This window comes from Apus apus, chromosome 1 (assembly GCF_020740795.1).
Source record: "Apus apus isolate bApuApu2 chromosome 1, bApuApu2.pri.cur, whole genome shotgun sequence".
Lineage (NCBI taxonomy): Eukaryota > Metazoa > Chordata > Aves > Apodiformes > Apodidae > Apus > Apus apus.
This window is the reverse complement of record NC_067282.1, coordinates 73,526,647-73,550,761: the sequence shown is the minus strand read 5'-3', so window position 1 is coordinate 73,550,761 and position 24,115 is coordinate 73,526,647. Positions and strand designations below refer to the sequence as shown.

Genomic DNA, 24,115 nt, shown 5'->3' with positions numbered 1-24,115 from the left:
ATGATGTTTTAATTTTGTTCACTCTTCTTTCGGACCTCTTCTGGTTCTGGAATTTTATGGTCTAGTGATTTAATTTTGAGATGTTAAGTCCTATGTGAGATTATAAAGAAGTGTTCATTTATAAGTTGGTTCTGTTATGCCAGCAAATGTAGCTTATTTTGGAGAGAAGGAGGACAGATGCTTTACTGATCTTACTTAAATTTGGAAAGTGTGCAGTGTTAAACTTCTAAAAATAGATAAAAAGCTAGCTCTAGCTTTTTATTAAAAAAAAAATAATGAACAAAACACCTTCATAATTAGTAGTGTGTGTTAACAACTAACACCCTGAAAACTTGAGAATCTGAGCTAGTTTCTTTACCAGAGTAAATGACATCACAAATACTGTCAGCAAAAGGAAGGAAAACAAATGTTTTGGAAGGAAACCTATTTATGTTATTTTCATTGTCACCCATGTTAGCAAAAAGCCAGGAAAATGCATCTGGAATTTATAGAAATCTGTGGAGTTGGTTAGGGTTTTTTCCCTTCCTTTTTATAAATTGGGGGGGCTGCTACTTTTTTCAATATTTAGTTTTAAGCAACAAAAATGTTCTACTTGTTTTGGAGGAAAGGGGAGACATTTTTAGTGAAGTTTCAGGTAAATTGTTAAATATTTATATTAGGTAGCTTCTGTATGTCTTATTTTACTTAAGTGTAAATGCACTTAGTTATCCCATAGGGTTTTTTTTTTTATTAAGTTGACTTTGTTGGAATCACTGCCTTGCACACAGAATCCTGTAAATATCTGTAGACTAGAGTGAGACAGGTCAGAATGGACAAGGACTTCTTTTGGGGCCCTGCCCTCTAATTATTAAACAGTTTTGTAGAGTACATTTAAAGAAATTTGGTCCTTCTTCTTTTCAAGTTTCAGTTTCTGAATGAGTAGCCACTAAGGATATTACTATATTTTGCATCTGGTTTGAGTTTTCCCATAAATTTGCCATTATGCCAGCATAAAAAGCTGTGGTGACTTGTCCTGATTGAGGTAGAGCTTTTTACTTCGACATGTTGGTTAAAAAATACCGACTAATATCGACTGTCAGGTGGCAGAAGAGAGTCAATGCATGGCTCTTATGTCATTGTATTCCACCGCCAAGAAGCTGTAGTCACAAGATGGGACATTTTTATAGTGTGAGGAACTCCAAATGTTTTGTACAGCCTTTTGAAACTGCAGGGTTGCAGCATGTCTATGTGCCATGACTGGCAACCATCCTGCAGAAGTGCAAATTGCAGACAGACATGTGCAGGCTGCCTGCTGGGCATGGAGCACACGTGTACAGGTAGTTATTTCTTGTGTAATGCTGACAACCTTTTCAACACAAGTGAACTCATCCTTTTTTCCCTTCCTTTTCTCATGTCCAACAGTAACTCTTCTGCTCCATGTTACTTCAGTCCCCTTACAGCAAATGCTGGATGAGAGCCAGCTGCTGCTGCCATCCCTCTGTGATAGAATGTTGGAATTAATGTTTTTATGCCACTAGGAGTCTTGCAGTTTCCTAATAAATATCCTTCTCTAGGTGAGCTGAGCTTTAGAAACTTCTGTTTACCATGAAACCTCACAATTAGTTGCCCTATACGTGGTTCCTAATTTTATGAGCTGTTGGCTCCTGGAATCACATTTCCGAGCTTTGAAAAAAAGCTGTATGCAGATGTGTAGCTCTGGCTTCTGAAAACATGCCCAATTTCTGCTGACTTTGTAGAGAATTCCAATAGATTTCTGTTCTAGTTTCTGTGGAGTGATGCTGATGTTCAAGTTGGCAAATGCATAGTTTTGGGTAAATTTTGACCAAGTGTGCTGCTTAGAACTAATTCAGGAGCTGGTTTTGCTATTTGTTGCAACAGTTGGATGGGGGAAGAAAGGCCTTTCTTATTTTCCATGCTCTGAATTAATTTCAGCAGACTGTTTTATTTGTAGACTCAACTAGTGGTACTGACAAAATTAGGATCTTCTTCCTGTATTTGTCTTGTATGTGTTTGGTTTGCCATCTGGGCATTGGGAGAAACTCTTTTCTATCCTTGTCTACTTTTGACTTCTCAGCGCTAGAATTGTAGAATGTTGTTCAGAAGTGTAGCTGTTTCCTTCACTTACAGACCTGCTGATCTGAAATCTCTTTAAATTTGCCATCCAGAACTTGAAATGGAGCCATCTCATCTTATATTTCTCCATACGTTCTTTAACAAAACCTTATTCTCTGCTTCACTTGATGCATCTTTCTACAGGACTCAGGAAGATGTCTAAATATCTTAACATACTGTAGGGATGACTGCCAACAATTGAGTTGGTTCTAAAAACAGTGGCATGATTAATCAGTGCTGACCTGCCTGTTCTGTCATACCTGTGCTGTTTTACAGTGTGGGTAAGAGCTATTTTGAGGAGAGTAAGAATTGACTTCGCTCTGGACATCAAGTCATGTTTGGGTTCAGCCTGCCTTTTCTAATGAGGAGAAGATGGGATGTTTTTTCATCTGAGACTTCTAACAGTGGTAAATTTTGAGCTTCTTCACAATTGAGAATTCTTGAAATCCATTTGTCAAGTGTCGTTGCAGTTTGTTGTTTGTTTTTTTTCAGATTTTGATATAGGCTGTGTTGTTTTGCTCTACTGAGATGGGTTTCTTCTCTGGGACTTGGGGATCAGTTTTATTGTTTACTTCCCCATCCCGCCTGGATTGCTGTTGCTGTTACAGATTCTTTTCTATGTTGAAATTTTGCCTAGAGATGATGAAGAATTGCATTCTTTGAAGAGCTCTCTGGATAAGCTAAAGAGACAACAAATCTAATGCTTTTGGGGCTTTATTGCAAATGATAATTGGACCTTTATAAATCTTATAAGAGGAGGATGCTACATGATTAAAGTAGAGATCCTATGTAAATATTTCAGATTTTTATAGTCTAGATTGTCTCCTGGTGTGATTTTGTACCATTTCCTTTTAAGTAGACTGATTGTATGTTTTTAAAAGATGTAAACTCCTAGGATGGTAGCTAATTAGTGTGGAGAAATTAAAGTGTATAAAAATAGCTTACACATAGACTAATGAATTAAATATTTAAACAATATAAATAGATGACAGTAATTGAAACTCACCTCTTGAGATTATGATCACCAGGTCAGGATTTTTACAATTACGCTTCTGACTCTCTCAGTTACAGTTGTTTCTTCCTCCCAGGCAATGTATTGCCAGTACAGATTATAAGAACATAAACTACAAGCTTGCAGGGTGTGTATTTTATACAGTGCAGTCTATAAGGAACCTTGTGCCAGACCTCATCCCCAGTTTGTGCATTTAAGGATAACTTGGGGCTTTTGGCTGATAAATATCTCTTCCCAGATTCTTTCTTCAAAACCTCATTTCACATCAAGAGAGCCAGTCTGTGACCATCAGGGTTGGGCATGGCCTGCCAAAACACTTTAGTAGGCTTTTTTTCTTTTACCATCATTCCTTAAGGCAAGGAGTTCTGCCTTATGAATTCTCCTGCTGGTCTGTATCCCCTGCTTTGCTGTCCTCCTCCATGAAATGTACATTTGTCTCAGGTTGGAGGACACGTACGTTACAGGGAACACCAGCATTTTGGTCATGTGGTGTCCTGTTCACAGCCTGCTTTCTTCTAAATATTATTCAAATGCATTTACAGTTATTTAAGATAAGTTATTTGATACCTAGGAAGTACCTTTCATCATGTATTAGCAATTATCCTGGTGGGATTCAGTTCTGTTTGCAGCTTGCTGGTATGGTGCCATCACTAATACATGAGCCTGCTGCATTACTCTGTGTGTGTATGTTTATGTATTCAGATACAATCTCCCTTTAGTCCTAATGCAGACTTCTAGGTAAGATTCCAGTTTTGTTAAGGCACTAAGTAAAACTCCCTGTCTGTCCTAGGAGAGGGAGGGTATTGATAATGTCTGTGAAAAAGGCTGGCTAGAGTGTAGCTTTGGTGGCTCTGGCTCCTATTCCAGACCATCACCAAAGTTGTAGTTGGAGGCCATGAGGCCTTTTGTGCGCTCCGTTCAGCTGGTGACTGAGATATGGGTAGAGCTGCAGCTGAGCAGATACTATTTCAAATAACGGGATGTTGCCTGTGACTTTAGTGGGACAGGCATGGGTGTTACATCTAAATGGATGAGGAGAGCTGTGCAGTAAGAGATCATGCCTATGGCAAACCCTGTAGCTGGTGCACCTTTCCTCTGCACAGTCAATGAAATGCTGTATTTGGAGAAGCATCAGTCTGCTCCTTAGAGCTTGTGTGGTATCTTGAATTTCTGAAGGTGCACAGTCAAAGAACAGCCACAATAGATTCTGAAAGGCATTTGTGTGAAATGACCCAACGTCCCTTTTGGTTCTAAATAAAAATAACGATATGTGTTTAAATCAGAGCTTACATATTGCTATGTTAGGACTTATTCTAGCTTAGTATCGGGACTCTTGATGATAAACATAAGATGCCTAATAAAAGTGTAGGAGCCAAACTGTAGAGTAAACAGGGCCAGAATAATTTCTTCTATGAGAGTGTCTTTCTTATTTCTAAGAAGTTGCATTCAATCTCAAAATAATCTCCTTTCTTTTTTCCTGCATGCCGCCAAATCCTTAGAACTGTTTCAACAATTTCAGGGTCTTTGTTTTGCATCTAAAGTCTCAGCAGTATTTTGAAAATTCTTGAGTTCAGAAACTTCTGGTAAAAGTGAATGTCATAACCTGATTATCAATGAAAGAACAGATTTTTTAATATACTTTTAGTCTTGGAGTTACCATGTTTTGATGTTAATAGAGGCTCTCCTCCATAATGTAAGATAAACCAAAGAACAGTTGCTGAACAGCCGTCACTCTCTGTTCATGTTGGATTGCCTATACTGCGCTTGATTATGTCCTCTCTTAATATATAAAACAAGAAATCCTACAGATAGAGTAGACTGACAAGTGAATGTATAAATGTGTATGGACATTTTACTGAATATGGATGTTTCATTTCCACGATGGAATGCAGTAAAGAACATCAGATGTGCAAAACTGTCAAATAAAATGTATCTCAATATACATAAGTACAAAGCATGAGCATGTATGTACGTACATGTATGTATATATATGGGCCTCTGTTCATTTCATGCATTAGTATCAGATTCCCAAAAATGCGGTGACGAGAGAGGACCATTTTAGCTCATGTCAAGACAATGTGCTTTAGTAATTTCTCCATCGCTGGAGAGCTTATTTAAACACAAAACAAAATGCCCCAGAACATAACTGAGTGTTTTAAGTTATTTGCTTTCGTTTCGCTCTTGGCCAGCTTCTCATTGCAGAGGGCTATGGCAAACTAAACCTGTAATTTACACTGACAATGATAATACACCGTTTATTCTGCTAGCTTCTTAACTCAGAGTTTTTATAAAGTAAACATTCTAACAAAGCTCAAGTTCTTAATGTAAACACATTTTATTACTCTAAACTTAGCCAAAAAGAAATCAAATAGTGATTACATTTTTCTCCCCTTCCCATGAAAGTGTCATTATATAGTTTTCCTTTCATTTGCTTATAAATACGAATATCTCAACCTGAATGATGAGAAAACAGAGCAGTAACCTAAGAACTTGTTTTTCTTTTTCACATTTCTTTTTTTTAACCACGAGTGTTTAGCACCAGCTTCCTAACCATTTTATCCTTTACTGCCAAGTGTATCCTTGTGAGGATTGACACAGCTGCCACCATACATTGCAAATCTGCTCATCAAGCTCTACTTGCTCCAAACTCAGAGTGCAGAATGGAAGTTAGAGGCTTCTGTAAAATCTGTGATTTCCAGATATTTTTGGGATTTTGCAGTTTGATTTTTTCATTTGTTTGGGGTTCTTTGGTGGCATTTGTGGGGTGTTGGTTGTTGTTTTTTCCCATTTGCTGAATCAATTTTCTTCCAAAAGGGTGTTTGTTCCTTCTCAAGAAATGAAATGTGAAGTCTGTGTAAACAAGAGTTAGAATGCTGAGAAATCTGAATGGGCAGATGCAGTAGGTGTGAAATGGTTAGAGTCAGTGGTCAGTACCAGCACTTGAGAGAGCAGTACAAGAAACATGCTGCAAAACATTGTGTTAGAAACTTAGTGAACAGCTCAGTAAAGATTTATCTTTCAAATGCCTATTCAAAGAGGGTTACAGAAAGAAGTAGTGACCCTAGCACTTAAGTTACCAGTTCTGGAGTGGGTTTTAGTCCATGTGAAGGCACCTGTCTTCAGTCATTTGAGTGGAGCTGTCATGAGTACATTTCCATGGACAGCGCTGAGAGCTTAGGTACCTGCCTCGCAACAGAGGCATCTGAACAAGGTCACGTACTGTAGATGTCTTAATCTATAAGCTGAATCACACCTTTAGTATCAAACATGGAACAAGTTTGTTTCTGAACATAATTTACAGGTTCAGTTGAAAGCAGAGAGAGGGACATGAGTGCTGGGAGGGCAAAATTTGCCCTGTGTTGTTAGCTTACTAAAAGGTGATTTAATATACCTACTATAAGATAGTCCTCATATCTATATATATGAGAGATATATATATGAGATATACTATATAAGAATGGAGAAGCAGAAACATCTGAAGAAAAAATGAAGGCTGCAACCAAAAATACATGTTTTGCCATGACTGCAAAAATAAGTACTCTTTATAGACCTGACGACCAGAACAAAAATGAAAGGAATTATTTTAATACTAAGGACTGAAGTATCTGAGGGCAGATTGATCAAATAGAATAAACTTCTTTTTTAAAGAAACAAATGCACTGTGCTTTCGTAGGAGTGTCTGCTTAGTATATACTTTGTGAACTGTAACACACAGTTATACATACTCTTGTATTATATATTTGTCCTGAATGCAAAGACAGTGAATAAGACTGGGGACCAGTAATGACTTTAGGTGTTGTGTTGTCAATCAATTTAATGCTTGAGGAAAATGAGGTGTTTGTCTTAAAAAAGGCAGTGTAATGACTTCAGTGTTATACAGCAAATAATCAGCTTGTCCTTTTCCTGCTGTAATTATAGCAGCTAAACAAACTGCGTAATATGAGGAGAAGTTTCTTAAATAAATAAGGATACTACGAGAAAGTGGAATGGTGTTCAAATTGTTCAAGATGGGAGTTTTCTGCATTTGTGGTCTCAGTGTCTTCCTGTATTGGGATCCGAGTATACCTGTGTCCTAATTCTTGAAATTATTTCAGTGTCTTAAAGATTAATCATGTACATTTTGTACTATCCCATTTTTTGTGGATTCAGCTGAAGAGGACTTGTGCTATGATCTCTCCAGCTTTTTTTTTTTTTCTTTAGGATGAATGTAATTGAAGATATTTTTAGCATTTTTCTTCAAAAAAACCCAAAAGTAAAACAAACCAGCCTCTCTCAGTCTTCTTGGAGGTAGGAGAGCTCTGCTTTATTTGGGATAACTTTTAAAACCGCTACTGTTCCAGTGTGCTCAGTGTCTTCATTCCTCTCCGTGTTGCTGTTAAGAACTGCTGCATGCCTGAATGCATTGGCAAGTCTGGCTACAGTTCTTTAAGAGGGTGAAGACTGCTCTTTGGAAGCTATGACCCCACACGCTAGTACTTATTTCTTGAAAACTTGACTAAATATTTCATTATAGATACCTTCAGGCAACTTATGCATGGGTTCCTATAATCTTGATTTTTATAAAGAGAAGAAGGAAAAAGTGAAGATTGTGATGTTTTATAACCATTCAAATATTCAGCTTTGCAACAGCAAATCAATATTCTGATTTTACTTCTTAGTTTGGGTGTAGTACAGATAGGCAACTGTTTTCCTGAGGTTTGTAAAAAGAGTGTTATTTACCATGGGAAAAAGTTGCTTCTATAGTGAAACAGGATTAATTATGGAAGTTTGTTTCATGGCTGAATGTTTTTAGTGTCCAAAAATGTGCATCCTGCTAGGCTTTCCTCCCTGTTAGGATGACGCAAAGTTTTTCTGCAGTGTACTTTTACCAGGGTCAAACTGGACTCTTGCTTAATATCCTGCAAACTAAAAGATAGCCATTTTCAAGAGCCCCGTAGGTATTTCATAATTTAGAGGTCTTTTTTTCTTCCTTGCATTTCGTTTGAAATTAGCGATGAGAAAATGGGATGATGATGTACAGATGCACAGCCATAAGAAACTCAATTAAAAATAGGCATTTTAAAACATCTATTTCAAGCAGTTACAAGTAACTGATCAGGACCTAGAGTTTCATGCACTTCAAAGTGCACGAAAAACATACTCATGCTGGGAAAGGGGTAAATGAATTGCTAGGAGCTCAGGCATGCTTCAGTGCAGGTACCAGGATTAATGGGAGGATAGAAGGGCAAAGCATTACCCAGTTTAAGGACAGATGAGGAAGGAGAGCAGATATGGCACATGCTTCTACTTTCCTCTCTGCTGGCTCGAGTATTTTGTGTTTGCCTGATATAACTCAGTTCTCTTCTTTACTATAGTTTCTGCTAATTAGTTGGTGAATCAAATGAATTGATCTTGAATTCTGCTTGAGTTATTCCTGGCATCTTTTGTTAAAAAGTAGTGCTGCTGCCCATTTATCTGGTGTTTTAAAAGATGTTACCCATTGCCTAATAGTTCATCAGTTTGTCAGGCCGATTCTTTTGGAACACGTAAATACTGTTTAGTCCTGGTAAGTTGCTTAGTAAGCTTGTTTTTTGTTGTACAAATTTGATCTAAATCTATTTCTATTATCAGTTCAACTTCAGATGGCTTCACAGACTCTTTGTCCATCAAGAGATTCTAATGATAAAACCTTCTGACTTCTCACACAGTGGAATCCAATGCTGTTATTCAGGGAAAAATATAAATTAAAAAGAACTAAGGTTGTGTCAAATTAACGTAATTAATTTTATGCCTCAGTGTTTAGATGAGAAGAGTGTCCAGAGCAATTCAGTGTTCTCCTCTTTGAGAAGGATGCAGCTTTCCACTTTATATGGATGTTTTTTATCAGACTAGCATTTCTATTCCTTGTATGTTATCTTTGCATATATTTTCTCTTTTAGGATGCCTTTTTACTTAATTTATTTTAATCTGTTATTAAATTGCTTAGTTGGCTTCAGGAAGTGCTTTTGAATTGCTGATACACATTTACATGGAATCTGCTTTGTCAGTGTTGTTAAATAGTTTCTGTGGTTCCTTCAAGGTATTTACACTCCTAGTTGCTTGGTTTAGTTATTTTCTATTAGTTTTATGTCTTTATCCCACTGAAAGCAAGATATAAATGCTGGTGTTTTTGTTTTGTTTTGTTTTTCTTTTCCTCCAAACAGGTTGAATTTGAGAACTTACTGATCTCTTGCTTTTCAATATTTGCAGTGTGGACTAGTTCATGGCTCTAGTAGGAACAAAACCCGTAACTTGCACCTAATATTGAAATTTATTATTAGACGCTTTACAAAAAGTTCAAGTATTTAAATAGTTATTTTCTGTTACACTTTAGTGTAACCTATATCCAGCATGTAAAAATAACGGCAGAGTCCATTTATTTCTGCCTGTTCTACCTCTCATCACTGTGTGGTAAGTGTCATGATTTTGGATTGAAGGTCAGTAGTTTAGCATTTATATGAGATTATCTCTTTATATATGAGCATCAATTAATAGAAAGTCTGGATATACCTTTACAGAATTAAATACATTTATCTTATTTAACTCTCTCTACTTTTCTGCTCCCCTTCTTTTTGTTACAGCTGTACAGCTCCTACATCAGCATTGTTAGTTCTCTCATTCTGATTTAAATACTTTTATCAGTAGTATAATCATAGTCCTCTGAATGTTCTTCTCAGGCACTTTTGGGAGCACATTCTATCCATGTCACATTTAAAACTAGAGTAGTTTTTATGTGGGATTTTGGGCATTTCAGTAGGAGCCCTTGCACCCTTGTTCTATAGTTCTCTTTTTGGGGAAAAAAACAAACAAGAAAAAAAACCCAACAAACCCCCCTTAAAAGCAACAACAAAAAACCACCCAACCTCCCTGCTCCCCCGAAAAAAAACCCGCAAAAAACCCCCACCCAACAAAAACCCAAAACAAAACAAAACAAAAACCTAAAAATTTGTGCTTTACTGAAAAGCTGTTTGGTTAGACAGAGCTTTGCTATTTCCTGTCAAACTTCATTAGCTACTTTAATGCGTTATTTCCAAGAATACAGAGTTTTAGTGATTGCATCCCTGATTGATGTGTCATACTGAATTGTGTATGCCTTTGCACCCGCCAACTTTCTGCTGAGTTTAAACAGTCTTCATCTTAATTTTAAACTTAAATATCAGCAGCCCATTTTGTTGTATTTTAGGTGGAATTTGTGCATCCAATTCCAAAAGGTTTTCAACAGTCTAATAAAACGGAATCCTTTCTTTCTGCATCATTTTCTCAATAACTTTCTGAAGTGCTACTTTACTGCCTGAACCTGTGCTTTGAGACTAGCACCATATCAAAGATGTGGCTGTGGTGACAGTCCTGTAGTCAGGTGGCTAAAAAGCTAATTTTGTTTCTAAGCACTTTGCAAATTCCTTTGTGTGTTGTTATTTTTATCATGAACAGCTCCATCTCAGTTTTCTCCAAGAAATGCTCTGGATGCCTTCTGGGTATTATAACCAACCATCTTTGCATTTAGTAATCAGAGTACCCAAGATTGTGCATAATGTTTTGAGACTCAGATCTTTGCATATGTAAGCATTAAACTACACGCTTAGTGAAAAGCTTGCAGTGAAATCTCAAATGCTATGAAATTAGCTTAATTTTAAGATTGGTTACAGACAAGAAATTTAGACCAGACTAATCTTAACATTTGTAAATGTTTATAGGCATGTATGGAAAACAACCTGATATGTAATTAATGTAAAATAAATGTTTTATTTTATGAAAGCAGTAAAAACTTTGTTCTTTTGAATGCCCTCTTTTCACTGATGATCTTGAATCAGTGTGGTACCTTCGTTTAATAAAACTCTATTGCAGAGTTGCACACTATGCTGTTGGATGTTCACTATTGCAAGAAATGATGCTTTCCAAAATGGTGTTTAAAATGTCCTTACCCTTTGGTTAACTGAGGGTTCAGGAAACTAAATCAGCTCAGTATTTCTACTCTTCTACAAGTTCAGTACTGTATATTTCAACCATTTCTTATTGCTAGGCCAAATACTACTCTCAGGGAGACCTAAACCACATACAGATTATAACAGTAGTCTTCACTGTCTTTTCAGGAGTGTTGAACTGCGTAAACTCTGGGTTTAGCTGTTGCTCATTCAGTCTGGACTACAGTACTGGCTGTTACATTGTGTTCAGAGACCATGAGAAAACTCGATTCTGAACCAAGGATGGTCTGTATAGGGCTGATATTTCAATAAGTTGTGGATGAATAGCAATTAATAACATAGATTTATGGATGTGGTGCTATATTACAATGGTGAAGCTTTGATGAGCATGTTTACAAGGTCCTTTGAGTTTTAATATAGTGGTTTTCATTAAGTTTATTTATAATCTATAGTTTTTATTGGCTATAGTAGTCTACAAGGATTTTGAAGGTTTACAGCAAACTTAAAGAGATATAAAAAGTTAAGTAACTATCCAGTGAGCATGTTTATCCAAATATCAAACTTATCAATTTCCTTTTTAAAAGGCTAGTTAGGGACAGCCTGACTCATTCTCATGTCTGAGAGAATGCAAATATATCCAGAGTTTTGCTGGCAAACTCTTGAAAAAAAGGGAGAATTTGGGGATTTCAGGGAGCGTGTCTTGTTTCTCAGTTCCCCAGTTGGATGCAAGATAAAATTTTCAAAAAAGAAACATGGGAAATCTTGTCTAAACATCTGAGTAAACCATGTCCACATTTTCTGAAGCCTTAAATGCAAATTGTAGAATCTGAAAGTTCCTAAAAGTCATCTTAGTAGTCATAAATTTATACATCAGGAGAAGGTTTAAAGTGCTCAGGATTTTCTAATAAACCTATAATTCTTACCATACAAATCAAATTGAAGGGCAGGTGCACAGTCTCAATTTCTGCTAGGTTTTGTTTCCCTTTCCACAGGACTGTCTGGTTTCATTCAGAATTTTTCCCAGGTTATGAAAGAGGAAGGAGACTAGCATAGCATGTAAGAAGTGCAAGTGAGATAGTAGCAATTATGATTGACTGAAATTGAAGGATAGTTCAAGAAAGCCAGTCTTTTTAAATCTATACCCTGATATTGTCTGTGTGGCATCAGTGAATTTAAGATACTGTGAATCAAAGTGCTGAGGCTAAAGAATTTCCCAGTAATATACAAGAGGCACGGTTTTAAAAGTTAAGAGCTCTGTTCAAGTTGCACATTTTTAATCAGCTGTCATAATTTTAAGCAAAATGTGTAACTTGAAAGATATTGACAAGGAAGTAAATAAGGTATTGTTCCAAAGAGCAGTTTTAGTGATTTTTCTTTTGCAGTGCCATAACCTGATACTATGTCTGTTGAAGCTCCTAGGATTATCTTGAGCAGAGAATGAAAAGAGACATATGCAAGGTATATCTTGTCAAGCTCCCGTGCACATTTGAAAACAGCCATGTTTCTGGATTCAGTGAGATTCCCTTATCTTGCGTATTGTCTGGGAAAAGGTAACTGATGCTAGGCCAAATTTGGCAGCTGTAAATCAGTTAGCTGCCTGGGTATTTTCAGTGTTATTGTCCCTTTGGCACTTTTAATTTCCTATTTTGGGGGAACAGTACAACTTGTTCATGACAAAATACTTCCCCTCTTCCCTTTCAGTAGTCTGATCACAACTGTTGGTTTTGGGTTTTTTTCTGCTTGAAAATGAGATGTTGTTGACGATCAACTGATGGTTTGATAGCTTTTATAGCTGTAGCCTTCTGTAGTCAGTATGACTGTACAACTTCTAGCTTTTACCAGGTGTGTTCCCCAGCACAAACTTTTCTGTGGGAGGGTGAAGTGGACTGGTTAAGTCTCTCTACCTGCTTGGTCCTTGGAGTACCTAGAATTCTTGCCTCCCAGGGGCTGATGTCTTGGGTTTTACAGCTAATGTATTATTGAATGAATAGAAAAAAAAAAAATCATTTATTACAATGCAGATTTAATAGAGCAGTTCTACAAGGATTGAGACCTTTCTGTACTTTGGACATTTATAATGAAAAGAGAAATTATCAACAGTACGCTTGGAGAACAACCCTCTGTTGTCAGGGATGAGACTAGATGATCTAATGTTTTTTTTTGTATCTACTTCCAATCACTGCCATTTCCTACTCTGAGCCATCCACTCATCCTGTTGACTCCCCCTCTCATATAGCAGTCTGAAAGAGAAATTGTAAAAGCATAAGTTCTTATGTCCCTCCTGACCTTTTAGTTTATTTTGGAAACTATACGTACTCTGTGGCTGTTTTCCGAGTCTTCTTAGCAGAAAGGTTCAAGTGCTGAACAGAATTCCTTAAAGGTTTACACTTTCGGTCTTCATACACTAAGTAGGTTATGTGTTAACTTGTGCAAGTCTGTGGTGTTTTCCTGAAAAGTTTTACAGTGGGCATTCGTGGCTTAAGAAAGAAAAAAAAATAATATACTTATATGAAAATCAAAGTTATTGTGGAAGAAGATTTTGGTGTTTATTTTTTCCAGTAATCTTTGTTCCCAACAGGTTTACTGCTACTGATTTTTGTGTTTATGCTTTGTTTAAAATTACTGTCTTAGCACAGAGACTAGGGTTGTAGCATTTTTCTTAAACTGCTTCAGCCTCCTCTTTCATATGTGTATATAATGCTCAGACATTTTGTAGCTGGGCATAAATGGATTGAAGCTCATAGTATGCCATGGGAAACTTGGTTATGAGTTTAGACTGCAGGGCTTGGTAAATGATGTGTGACCTGCACTCTCAGTTCTCATGGCCATTTTTCTCTTGCCTGTTCTTAAGATATGAAACTATTTATAGCACTTGTAAGTCCCTTAAATTTTTCTGTCACAAGAAATATCTTAACTTCATTGAGACTTCTCCTCCTCCTCCACACTTGACCAGGAGAATAACTTTTCCCATAGCAATCATTTGTTCTGGAAGGTTACGATAGTGTCAAACTTTCTATCTCAGAGAACAATTTATAGTTCTCTGTCTGATGTTGTGTGTTCTGTTTTCAAACTTCAGCTACAAAATCCTGTGCCAATTTCTCCCTCTCTCCCAGCCCCACCCTGAAATGAATCAGAAGTGTACCGTGTCTTTTTTTGGTCACAGGTCTTGTTGCAGTCATCCACTGCTATTGTTGGTCATGGTTAGACTAGTTATGCTGTATTGCACATGGAGCAGTGCACTCAGTCTTATTTGGAAATGTAAATTGGTGAATACAGTCACTGCCCCGTTACTGAGGGCAGTGCCTCACCATGAGCATATTTGGCCAGTGCTTCATTGTCCGGGCTGGTCACTAATTAGGTTCCAAAGAGAGTATATGGAGTTGGTGTTGATTTAGAAGAGCCATAAATATTCTGTGACTTGCCAGCTTAGAAGGATCATCTTTGAGCTCTGACTCTAGGGTTAAAAGTGCTGACCAGAGCTACCACCAGGCTGGTTTTCCATGATCATCCCTTTCAGAAGGATTTTCATCCTTTTGCAGGGAGGTCTTATGTCAACCACAGTCACTTTCACCACTCATGAGAGATGAGAGGGTAGCAGTGTAGAACATTGTTTGACTAAAGGTTTTCACTGTGTCCTCCCTGGCCTCAAAGTATACAATGGTAGGATCAGCTGGTAGTCATGACAGTGTACCTGAAGCGGTGAACAGACATGTTACGTGCTAAGAATTTAGTGAAATTAAATGTGAGACTCGCTTCTTTCTTGTCATTCCACCAGTGTCAGTGGAGTTGTGTGAGAAATGGTTGCCACCTAGGTCTTGAATTTGCTTGCTGATTACAGTAGGTTGAATAATTTAGAGTTGCACCATGGATCTAGAAAGTTTCTCAGCTGTATTAACACAGAGTTGAAAGCCCTGTTTCAGTTTTTATTTATTCTTAATTTTTGCTTTGAATAAACATAATGTGACCTTGTTTGACAATTTGGCGTTTAAAAAATCCCTTTGTTATTGTAGATATTTTTTTTCTTCAAGGTCAAGTATTGCAACCTTCCATCACGCACAGAAACTTCTGTAAAGATTTTTGAATCCTTGAATTTTGACAAGCATTTTGATTTCACAACATCTGTTGAAAGTTATGTAGTGCAATGGTGCATAGTTTTTCACGTACAAGCGTGAGGTCATTAATCTGTATACATCACTTCCTTGATTCTGTCTTAGTGCCTCAGTGGTGTTATTAGTGGGACTGTCCCATTGGGGTGTAACGCAGAGTAAGAAAGCTAATGTTTTGCTTGTGGTGGGTCTCTCTTTTTCACCTTCAGAACACTAGATACCCATGAAAAAGGTCAAATGTACAGAGATCTGGCATCCATTTCACAACTTGCAAGACATAGTCTCAGGCATATGTAATATACATAACTCATTGCCAGAAAGCTAAAAGGAAATGATTGCATTTGAGTACAATGCAATCTACAACAATAGTTCAGTGTGCATGAAATTAAAAACTGCTGGTAACTCATGTAGAATAAATAAGCCGACAGTGTTTATTTTTACTGTAGCTTTCTGTAGAGATAAGTTCCTGCTTCTTATAATATTTAATTGGCTTCATTAAGAAAACCAGCAAATATTAATTATATTTGCTGTTACAGAATATTGAATTTTCAGAATTGGGCATGCTCTGAAATATTTTTATTCCAAATGTGTGAAGGTGTCAGAATTGAAATACAGCAGTGTTATGCTGTCAACATACTAAAACACTTCACCTTTTAGCTGAGATGTTTCCTTCTCTCCTTGGTGCCCTGTCCTGGTTTTCAAGCATTGGTGGCTTGACCTACTGTGTGTAGCAATTGCTTTTGTCTGACACTTTAAGTATAAAACAACCAATCCATGCAACCTAGAGTGTTCAGTTTTATGAAGTCATGTTTTCTACCTACTCAATACCTGAGCAGTATTATAACATAATATGATTTAATTTTGGTATATTTTTAAGGTGATGTTTAGTCCATGTGTTAACGTCGTATGAGAAGGTAAGAGTGTACACAAGGAAGTTAAAGGGTACACAGGAGGAAACACATAGCCCTAATGCAGTCATGAGTGTGCCTCCAGTGAACAAACACAGAGGAGTGAAACAGCTTATGTGGAAATGATAAAAATATTTTTCAAGTGAGATCCTGGAGAAGGACTGAGTTATTTGGATGGGCAGAAAAGATATGTTTGGCTTATTTGTTGCATTTTTTTTGTTTGTTGTTTTTTTGTTTTGTGGTTTTTTTTGTTGGTTTTTGTTTGTTGTTTGTTTTGTTTTCCATTTTTGTTTACTTGCTTGATTTGTTTTGTTGCTTTTTAAAAATTTTTATTTTTTAATTTTCTTGGAGTTTCTATGAAGAAGAATTTGTGAGACTTTAACGTAGAAAGGCTTAGGTGGAAATTGTGCCTGGTTATCACAGGCTGAGTGACAAACAGTATAACTTGGTTACCCCAGTTTTAAGAACTGAGGTATTAGAGAATCTTAAGGATGAAGCTAGGGGAAAGGCTGAGTTCCCTTCTAGTCTTGTGGAGTTGGGGATGATGGCAGGTTGCTCACAAATGGTGAGATTTGTTGTTGGGGTCATGGTTAGAGTAGACTGGAGTCATCAGCATAGAGATGATGGCTGTCTCTGAGTTTCTGTGGGAAGAACAGAGTGTGCATGGATAAAGAGAGGACCAAAAGAATAAGACCTGCAAAGTCCTATGGGCAGAGTAGCAGATGCACAATGAGGAGTTCACAACTCAGAGTACACTGTGGAAACATTTAGAGAAATTAGTCCAGCTGGAGTCACAGAAACTGTGTGTAATATGGCATGGAAGTGCTGAAATTTCATTTGAGTCCAAGGCAGCCAAAAGATCAGAGACAGTGAAGATGGATTAGGTTCAGAGGTTTGCCAGAAGAAAAGTTCCTTAGCCTTTAACGAGAGCAGTTTTAGTTGAACATGGGAGAGATGCCAGACCAGAATTATGCCTACAATGAAACTGAGGGAAAGGGTCTCCTGGTGAGGATGACAAAGACTATGTCAGGAGCCCAGGCAACAGCAAAAGACTGTCCCTTGGAGATCTTCAACAGTCAGCTGGACAGGGTCTGAGCAACCTGATCTGACTGTGAAGTTAGCCCTGCACTCAGCAGGTTGTGCTGAAGACCTCTAGCGAACTCTTCTAGCCTGTATCACTCAACAAGACATCATATTAACTTAGTAACCTTGAGGGGGACAGCAGTTGGAGCAACAAGCACCGTGTTTTATGGTGTTTTGTTAGATAAGACTACAGTCATGAGATGTTTGCAGATCAAGTTCCATTTTTTTATGCTCAGGGAATCCTGATTTCCTCGTATCAGTATAATAACTTTTATCTTAACACTGAAAATGCCCTTTACTTCATGTTTTAAGAAGAAATGTCTGATACAGTGGAGTTTGGTTGGTTGGCTCAGGGTTTTTCATTTGCTTAGAGCATAAGGAGTAAGTTTCCTTTTAGGAAATGTTAGGTTTATCTTGTATGTAAACAGTAGTGTTTTCTTCTTCTTTGGACTGTGTTCTCTATGTGACCTTTGTGAGTGTGAATTCTGGGCTAAAGCAAAAAACATGGCTTTTCTCTCTGTAGAAAAGAACCCTTCATCTTAGCAGATGATCCTTACACTAAAGATCTTATTTATTGCTGCTATACCACCTGCAGAGTTTTATGCTAATATTTTAATTCCTGTGAGCAACATTTATCATAACTGCCTTTAAAAATCTATTTGCATTGCTTATTAGCAAACTGCTATTTTTTTCTGTTCTATTGAGTATTCACTTTTTTAAATGGTGACTGTGACTGGTATCTTCAACTTACATCTCCCATTTCCTTTTAGTGTTCAGAAAATGGGTAATAATTGTTTTTGTGTAATACTTAAAACTCCTTGAGATTTGCAGAGGAAAGGGGCTGTTGTAGTGCTAATCATTGTATTCTTCCATTGTTGGTTTGGTGTTTTGCTTTTTTGGGGAGTGGAGAGTAATATATAAACACATACTTGTGTGCGTGTAGAATGTGTTTTAGCTTGGTAAAATGTTTTCAAAAATGGCAGATTTTATTATTTTGTTGTACTACAAAAATACAGAATGTGGATAAATGTATTTGGATAAGTAGGTTTATCCTCAGGGAAAATACAGTGGAACCTGCATTTGAATCTAAGTATTCTTTCTACTTCTTGATCCTGCCCTTCATCCCCCAAACCCGTCATACGCAAGAGCCTCTAAACAAGCTCAGTGGCTTTTATGCTACCGTTCTTCAGTAGCTTCAGCACCCAGTAGTCTCTGTATCTAACTTCTGGAGTTCTTTCACATTCCTGTGAGTTTAGGGGCTGCTGTTTCTTTAAGCTTCAGCGGTACAAAAACATTGTCCCTTCTAGACTCCAGTAGACTTTGTCTAGTACATTGTAATGGACATGTAGCTTGTCTTTGTGTATTCCTGTCTCGTCTGTGCACATGCAGAGTGCAATTCATGTTGAAATGCAAGAAAGATCTCTCCAGTTGTTGCCCATCAGCCTCTCTTTCTCCAGAAAACTGTTCCTTATCTGATAGGGGCTGGTCAGTGGCTACATGCTTTAAAAGTGTGTGTAACTGAAGATTAATAAAAATACTGATAGTAGCATGATTTTATCATTCTTCTAGTGGTGAATGTAGATGTTGAGACTTTTCAGTTTGGAAGACTAATCTTTGCCTCTTAGCTGCAGTAGGACTATGAAGGATTATGTTTGGCTGGCAACAAGAAAAATGCTTAAAATGCCTAAAGAGTTAACATTAAACACTAACCAGTTCTCACATTTAGAAAGCTGTCACTAGTCCTGTCATAAGTTTAAACTCCCACATCTGATAATGTACAACTGCTGAGGCCAAACTTAACCTTGTTGTCTTGCTGTGGAGTCAAAGGGGTTCTTATATTAATTAAGGTGAAGGGTTTTAATGGACTCAGTGAAGACTGCTAATGTTTTGCATGATCCAAACATGTTTTCTAACTCTTCTAATGAGAAATGTCTTGTACAGAGATAGTAAGGCAGCAGAAAGGCCCTAGTGATGGAGGCTTGCATAGTTTTTGTAAAACATGATTGTCTGATGAATTAGTTTGTCATTAATTTTTTTATTTAAGAATTGTTCAGTTCTCTACTTCTTGAGCACATACGTAAGAACAAGGAGATGCTTTCTCTCTGCCTTACTTGAAAATAAGGTCAGTCATATGGAAGAACTTTTTACTGTGAGGGTTGCAGAGCACTGGAACAGGCTCCCCGGAGAGACTGTGAGTCTCCTTCTCTGGACACCTTCAGGATCGCTTTTTGAGTGATCTGCCCTAGTTGTATTTGGGTTTTTTGGTCCTGCTCTGGCAGGGGGGTTGGACTCAATGATCTTCAGAGGTCCCTTCCAATGCCTAACATTCTGTGATTCTGTGATATGTAAAAGTTGGAATTGACCGATAATTTCTTTATTCTTGCTGTCAAGAGTAGTTTTCAGTGCTTGAGCATCACTGTCTCATAATATTTTTTTTTTATTATTATTTTAACCACATAATCATGTTAATCATGTACCTTGATTGTCTTGCATGCATTCTATGCTCTTCAAGGATATCATTAGCATCTGTGGCATTGCTCTTTGATGAAAGCAAGACACTTTTTTCACTAATTGAATGGAACTTCAGATTTTGCTTAGAAACTGAAATACTGTTAGGAATTTTTTATACCCTTCCACACTTGGAAGAGGGTATTGCTTATGGCTGAAAAAAGAAGTAGTTCATCTATGAATGCTTTTCTGATTAATTTATTTTTTTACTTGAATTGAGGGGAGGAACAAAAATTTGTCACTGCTTTATGTATGAAACTTTTCAGAGTTCTACTTAATCTAAATGCAAAATTCACATCCTGAGAAAATTTTAGATTGGAATGAGTTTTGTGAAATGGAAGAAGAGTTCACTTTGCTGTGTATGGGTCTGTAATCTGAATGTTGATTCAGGCAGGCTAACGTAGAAAGAAAGCTGTACTTTAACGTGCTGAATGGTTTTTGGTTGTGAGCTTTTTTGTTGGTAGGTGGTTTTTTCGGCTGGGTTTTTTTGCTTTTTTTGTTATGGCAGGCAGTTGACTGGAGATCTTGATGGCGACATTGCTTGGCAAACATTTTGGAATCTGCTCAACATGTGACATCACACCCCCTTAAGGTTTTCCACATAAAATACGTCCTCCAAAGAAAATACGAAAATTGAGACTTAATCTGAAATCTATTATTATATCCTCTAAGGTTTCATTAGACATCTCAGTATTCCCCTGCCTGGCCCTCTCCTATTCCCCCCCTTTTCCAGGCAGATAGACTGGATGTTGCAGATAATACTGGTGTTTTATAGTCTTCTTGGGGGGAATACGGAGGAGGGGCAGGGAAAAGAGCTTTAATCCCCTGTCTACGCTGTTTTCACAAGGAAAAAAAACCTACAAAGACTCTGATGCTTAGGCTTTCCTTCTGTGCAGCTTTTCACGCTGTGTGAGCAACATGTGTCTGATGTAACATTTTACCACTTTTAGCAACTGTAGTTGTAGTTGTTTAGCTCTGTCTCTAGGAGATGAGTGTCTCATACTTCTTGAGAAAAAGACAGCAGAGATAAAAGCTTCCATTCATCTCAAGTTTTGGTCCTGATACGACGATGTTTCACAAAAACCAGTTCTTGGAGAAAAAAAGTCAGTTCTGTGCCTTGTGAGGGGACTTTGTATGTGCTTTTCTTTGTGTGCCTGCGCTTGCCTGCATCCGGTATACATTTTCTGAGAAGCAAAGGGTTTTTTCCTTAGGTGTTTTAATTGCAATCCATAAATATGGCTGTGTACTCCATAGGAAGCATATGTGCTATGTTAGATAGACCTGCAGGAGAGAGGTGTAGTTCGGAGCGTGAACGCTGCCAAAATACATGGAACATGATGTTACACAGGCAAAGCAGAGGAAGAATTATCTATGCATGCTGTGAGTTTAGAGTAGGCTCGACATTCTCACACCCAAATATTTCCATCTGGAAGCTGTTCCTAAGCAAAAGGAAACAGACACAATATTCTCCTATCTTCTGGAGTAGCTATCCAGGGAATAGGAAATGTTTTTAGATAGTTTTTTTTCTTTAGTATGTGTTCATCCTAAGTGCAGATTAATAGAAGCCACAGTTTAAAATGGCTTTTTTAAAGACAGTAAATGACATTAAATTCTGTCTGTCTTCTGAGAATTGATATTGAAACCCTCACACCGTGTGGCATTTTTAGGTTGCACTTAAAGTTGGATTTATGGGTTTTGTGCCACTCCTGATACCTGAACTTTATGACGTTCTTAATTTCAAAGCTTTCTGTACATTATCCTCTGTCTCTGCTTCCTCTCTGTTTCTGTGGTCTGTCCAACCACCTTTCTATTTTCATCATGTCTTTTTCTTCTGCCACCAGAGGTTGTGTGTCTGATTTAATATTCTGTTACTTACCTACTGTAGTGTACACTGAGCATCTTAAATGTGATGGAAGGGTTCACCTGCTGTGACTTTACACATTAGTGTGTCTCCCTGTATTCTCTGTAGTGTAACATACCTGTCTTCCTGCCACAGTGCTGAAGAATCTGTGAACCATTTGACCTACCTCACCTGCTGATGGTGATGGAGGCACTACTGTTAACTTAGGAATAATTAGTCATGTTTCCACAGCTGACGTCTCAAAATACAACTCTGCAAATATTTCTGACTTATAGCAGATGCAGAATAAGAAGGTTAAATTCTAGGTATTTCTTAGTAACCTTACCTTTCACGTTCTTGTTCCAGTACATTTGTGAACTCATCGCTTTTTTCCATGTATTTGCTGTGCTTCCTCTTCTCTTCTTCTAGTTCATACAGTGTCTGTCTGTGTGATTTTTCTACCATTAGAAGTTGCTCCAGCATTCTTCTGTGAGTTTCTTTCTGTTTCTCTATAACTTTATCAAGCTGCAAAAAAATGCCAAAAACTCAGGCTTTCATTAATGAAAGATTTTGAAAGGCTTAATAATATAAAATGCATTTAATAGCCTAATGGACAGATCCTTTGGTGTCTGTTTTGAAAGGGTTATTTAGTTCTGTCAGATGAAATCTGACAAAATAGAAAAATAGGTTAAGGTATGGTTTTGCAGGACCCTTAGTTGCCTCCTGTTCCTCTTCCTGCCATGACCAATCCTAAACAGCTACTAATTAGCAGTTAGTGTTCCCAGGGCTGTGGTTTTCTCATTGATCATTATGGTAGAGAAACAGATGTCTTGGCAGAAGAAGCCTTTGCTTCACACAGAAGTAGACTGACTTTTGGTTGAATAGAAATAGCTGCCTCATTTGTAGCTGCATAGGAAATAAGAGCATTGAGTTATCTTTATAAGGTAGACAGGTAGATCAAAAAGCAGTTTTCCTCAGATTTCACAGTAAATGTGTGATAAAAACAAGAGTGAAAGGCAATCCTGTCTCCTGTGCTTCCTTTGAGCATGGCTCTGGGTTTCTGGAAGAGCTAAGCACTAAACTTTGAAATGGTTCTAAGTATTTTTATTAAAAAGTAGCATTTCCTGTTTTGTTCCTCAAATGTTAGACATTGTAAAGGAGTACCTTGCAGATGGCACCTTTATAGCACATTTTGAACATCAGATTCCCTCTTCTTCCCCAAGGATTTCTGCTGAGCTTCTAAATATTATTATATAGTGATATTTTAATTTAAATAATTTGTTTTTGGCTTCAGCAATAGTTCTAGGTTTTTCTAAAAACAAAAGTATTGGCATAACTGTTCACTGGAGTTACGCTGTTAAAATTATTTTCACAGACTAAGATAAAGCTATCTTTCTGAGAATTCTGTCATAATTTTGAGTTCTTTATGTGACTGAGTTCTGGTTTGGTGGGTTTTTTGGTAGCGGCGGAAGGGTCACAGGAGTGGCTCCTGTAAGAAGATGAGAAGCTCCCCCTGCTCCAAACCCAGCCAAAGAGCCATTAGAGGGACAATAGGTGTGTGGACAATAGGAATGTGGTGGAACATTCCCTGAAGGCACCAGGAGAGGTGAACTTGGCCAGTGGACTTGGATTTTGCAGCCAGAGGATTTGCTGCCAGCGGACTCTGATTGTGCAGCTTTGGAAGACCCTGGTGCCAGGGGAGGTGGCTGTTCCTGAAGGAGCCTGTGACTCTGTGAGAAGCCCAGGCTGGAGCAGCTCTGGACCTCGTGGGAAGGACTCAAGAAGGAGAGGTTCATGGAGGACTCTCTCCCATGTGAGGGACCCCGTGGGGAAGCAGGGAAGGACTTCCTTCTTCCTTCCTTTCAGGGAAGGAATCCTTCTTCCTGAGGAGCAAGGAGCAGCAAGAGCCACCAGCCTGTGAACTGACTCTAAACCCCATCCCCTGTCCCCCTGTGCCGCTGGGGGGAAGGAGGGAGAGAAACCGGGAACAAAGTGATTTGGGCCTGGGAAGAAGGGAGGGGTGGGGTAACATATGCAAGTCCTGCTCTGTGTGTTGTCTGTGTCCTGTGTGTGTTTGATTAGTGTGAAATTAAATTATTATTATTTTTTTCCCCAAGTTGAGTCTGTTTTGCCCGGGACCTTAATTGGTGAAGAACCCTCCTTGTCCTTTGTCTCAACCCATGAGCTTTGTCCTCCTTATCCCATATAGTGTGTGTGGCGGGGGGTAGTTGAGTGAGGAGCCATGGGGCTGTTCCTTTGCTGTTGTGTTGTCCCAGACCATGACATTATTGGCAAGCCAGGCAGGAGAGACACAAGGAACCACAACACTGAGTTATTCAAGTGTATGTGTATGAAACCAGAAGTTTTCCTCCTTAGGCATTACTGATCTAGCTGAAGCTTGAGGAGCATTCACTGAAGGCCAGCTGAAGACCTGGGAAAAGTCTATATTAGTGGGCATCTTTGTTCCCTGCTCATTCCTCTTCACCTGTGGAGACTGCCTCCTTCATCAAGTCAACACAGGAATCCTCGTATCCCTTTTGGAATAGAGAAATTTAAAGCTCAAAGCCCAGTGACTCTTTTTAACCACAGTCTGTTCTAGTAAGTCA

The 24,115-nt window shown here is 38.0% G+C and overlaps 2 protein-coding genes across 5 annotated transcripts in view; one reads left to right on the top strand and one right to left on the bottom strand.

The window, feature by feature from the left end:
* Positions 1-24,115, top strand: part of CMSS1 (cms1 ribosomal small subunit homolog) — a 243,125-nt gene that overhangs the window by 52,822 nt on the left and 166,188 nt on the right. The gene's annotated exons all lie outside the window — the stretch shown is intronic.
* Positions 1-24,115, bottom strand: part of FILIP1L (filamin A interacting protein 1 like) — a 208,872-nt gene that overhangs the window by 49,814 nt on the left and 134,943 nt on the right. For both annotated transcript variants that reach the window (XM_051608058.1, XM_051608060.1), the window contains one exon: positions 21,856-22,034. In XM_051608058.1, the coding sequence (XP_051464018.1) occupies positions 21,856-22,034 (179 nt within the window). The remainder of the gene's footprint in view (positions 1-21,855; positions 22,035-24,115) is intronic.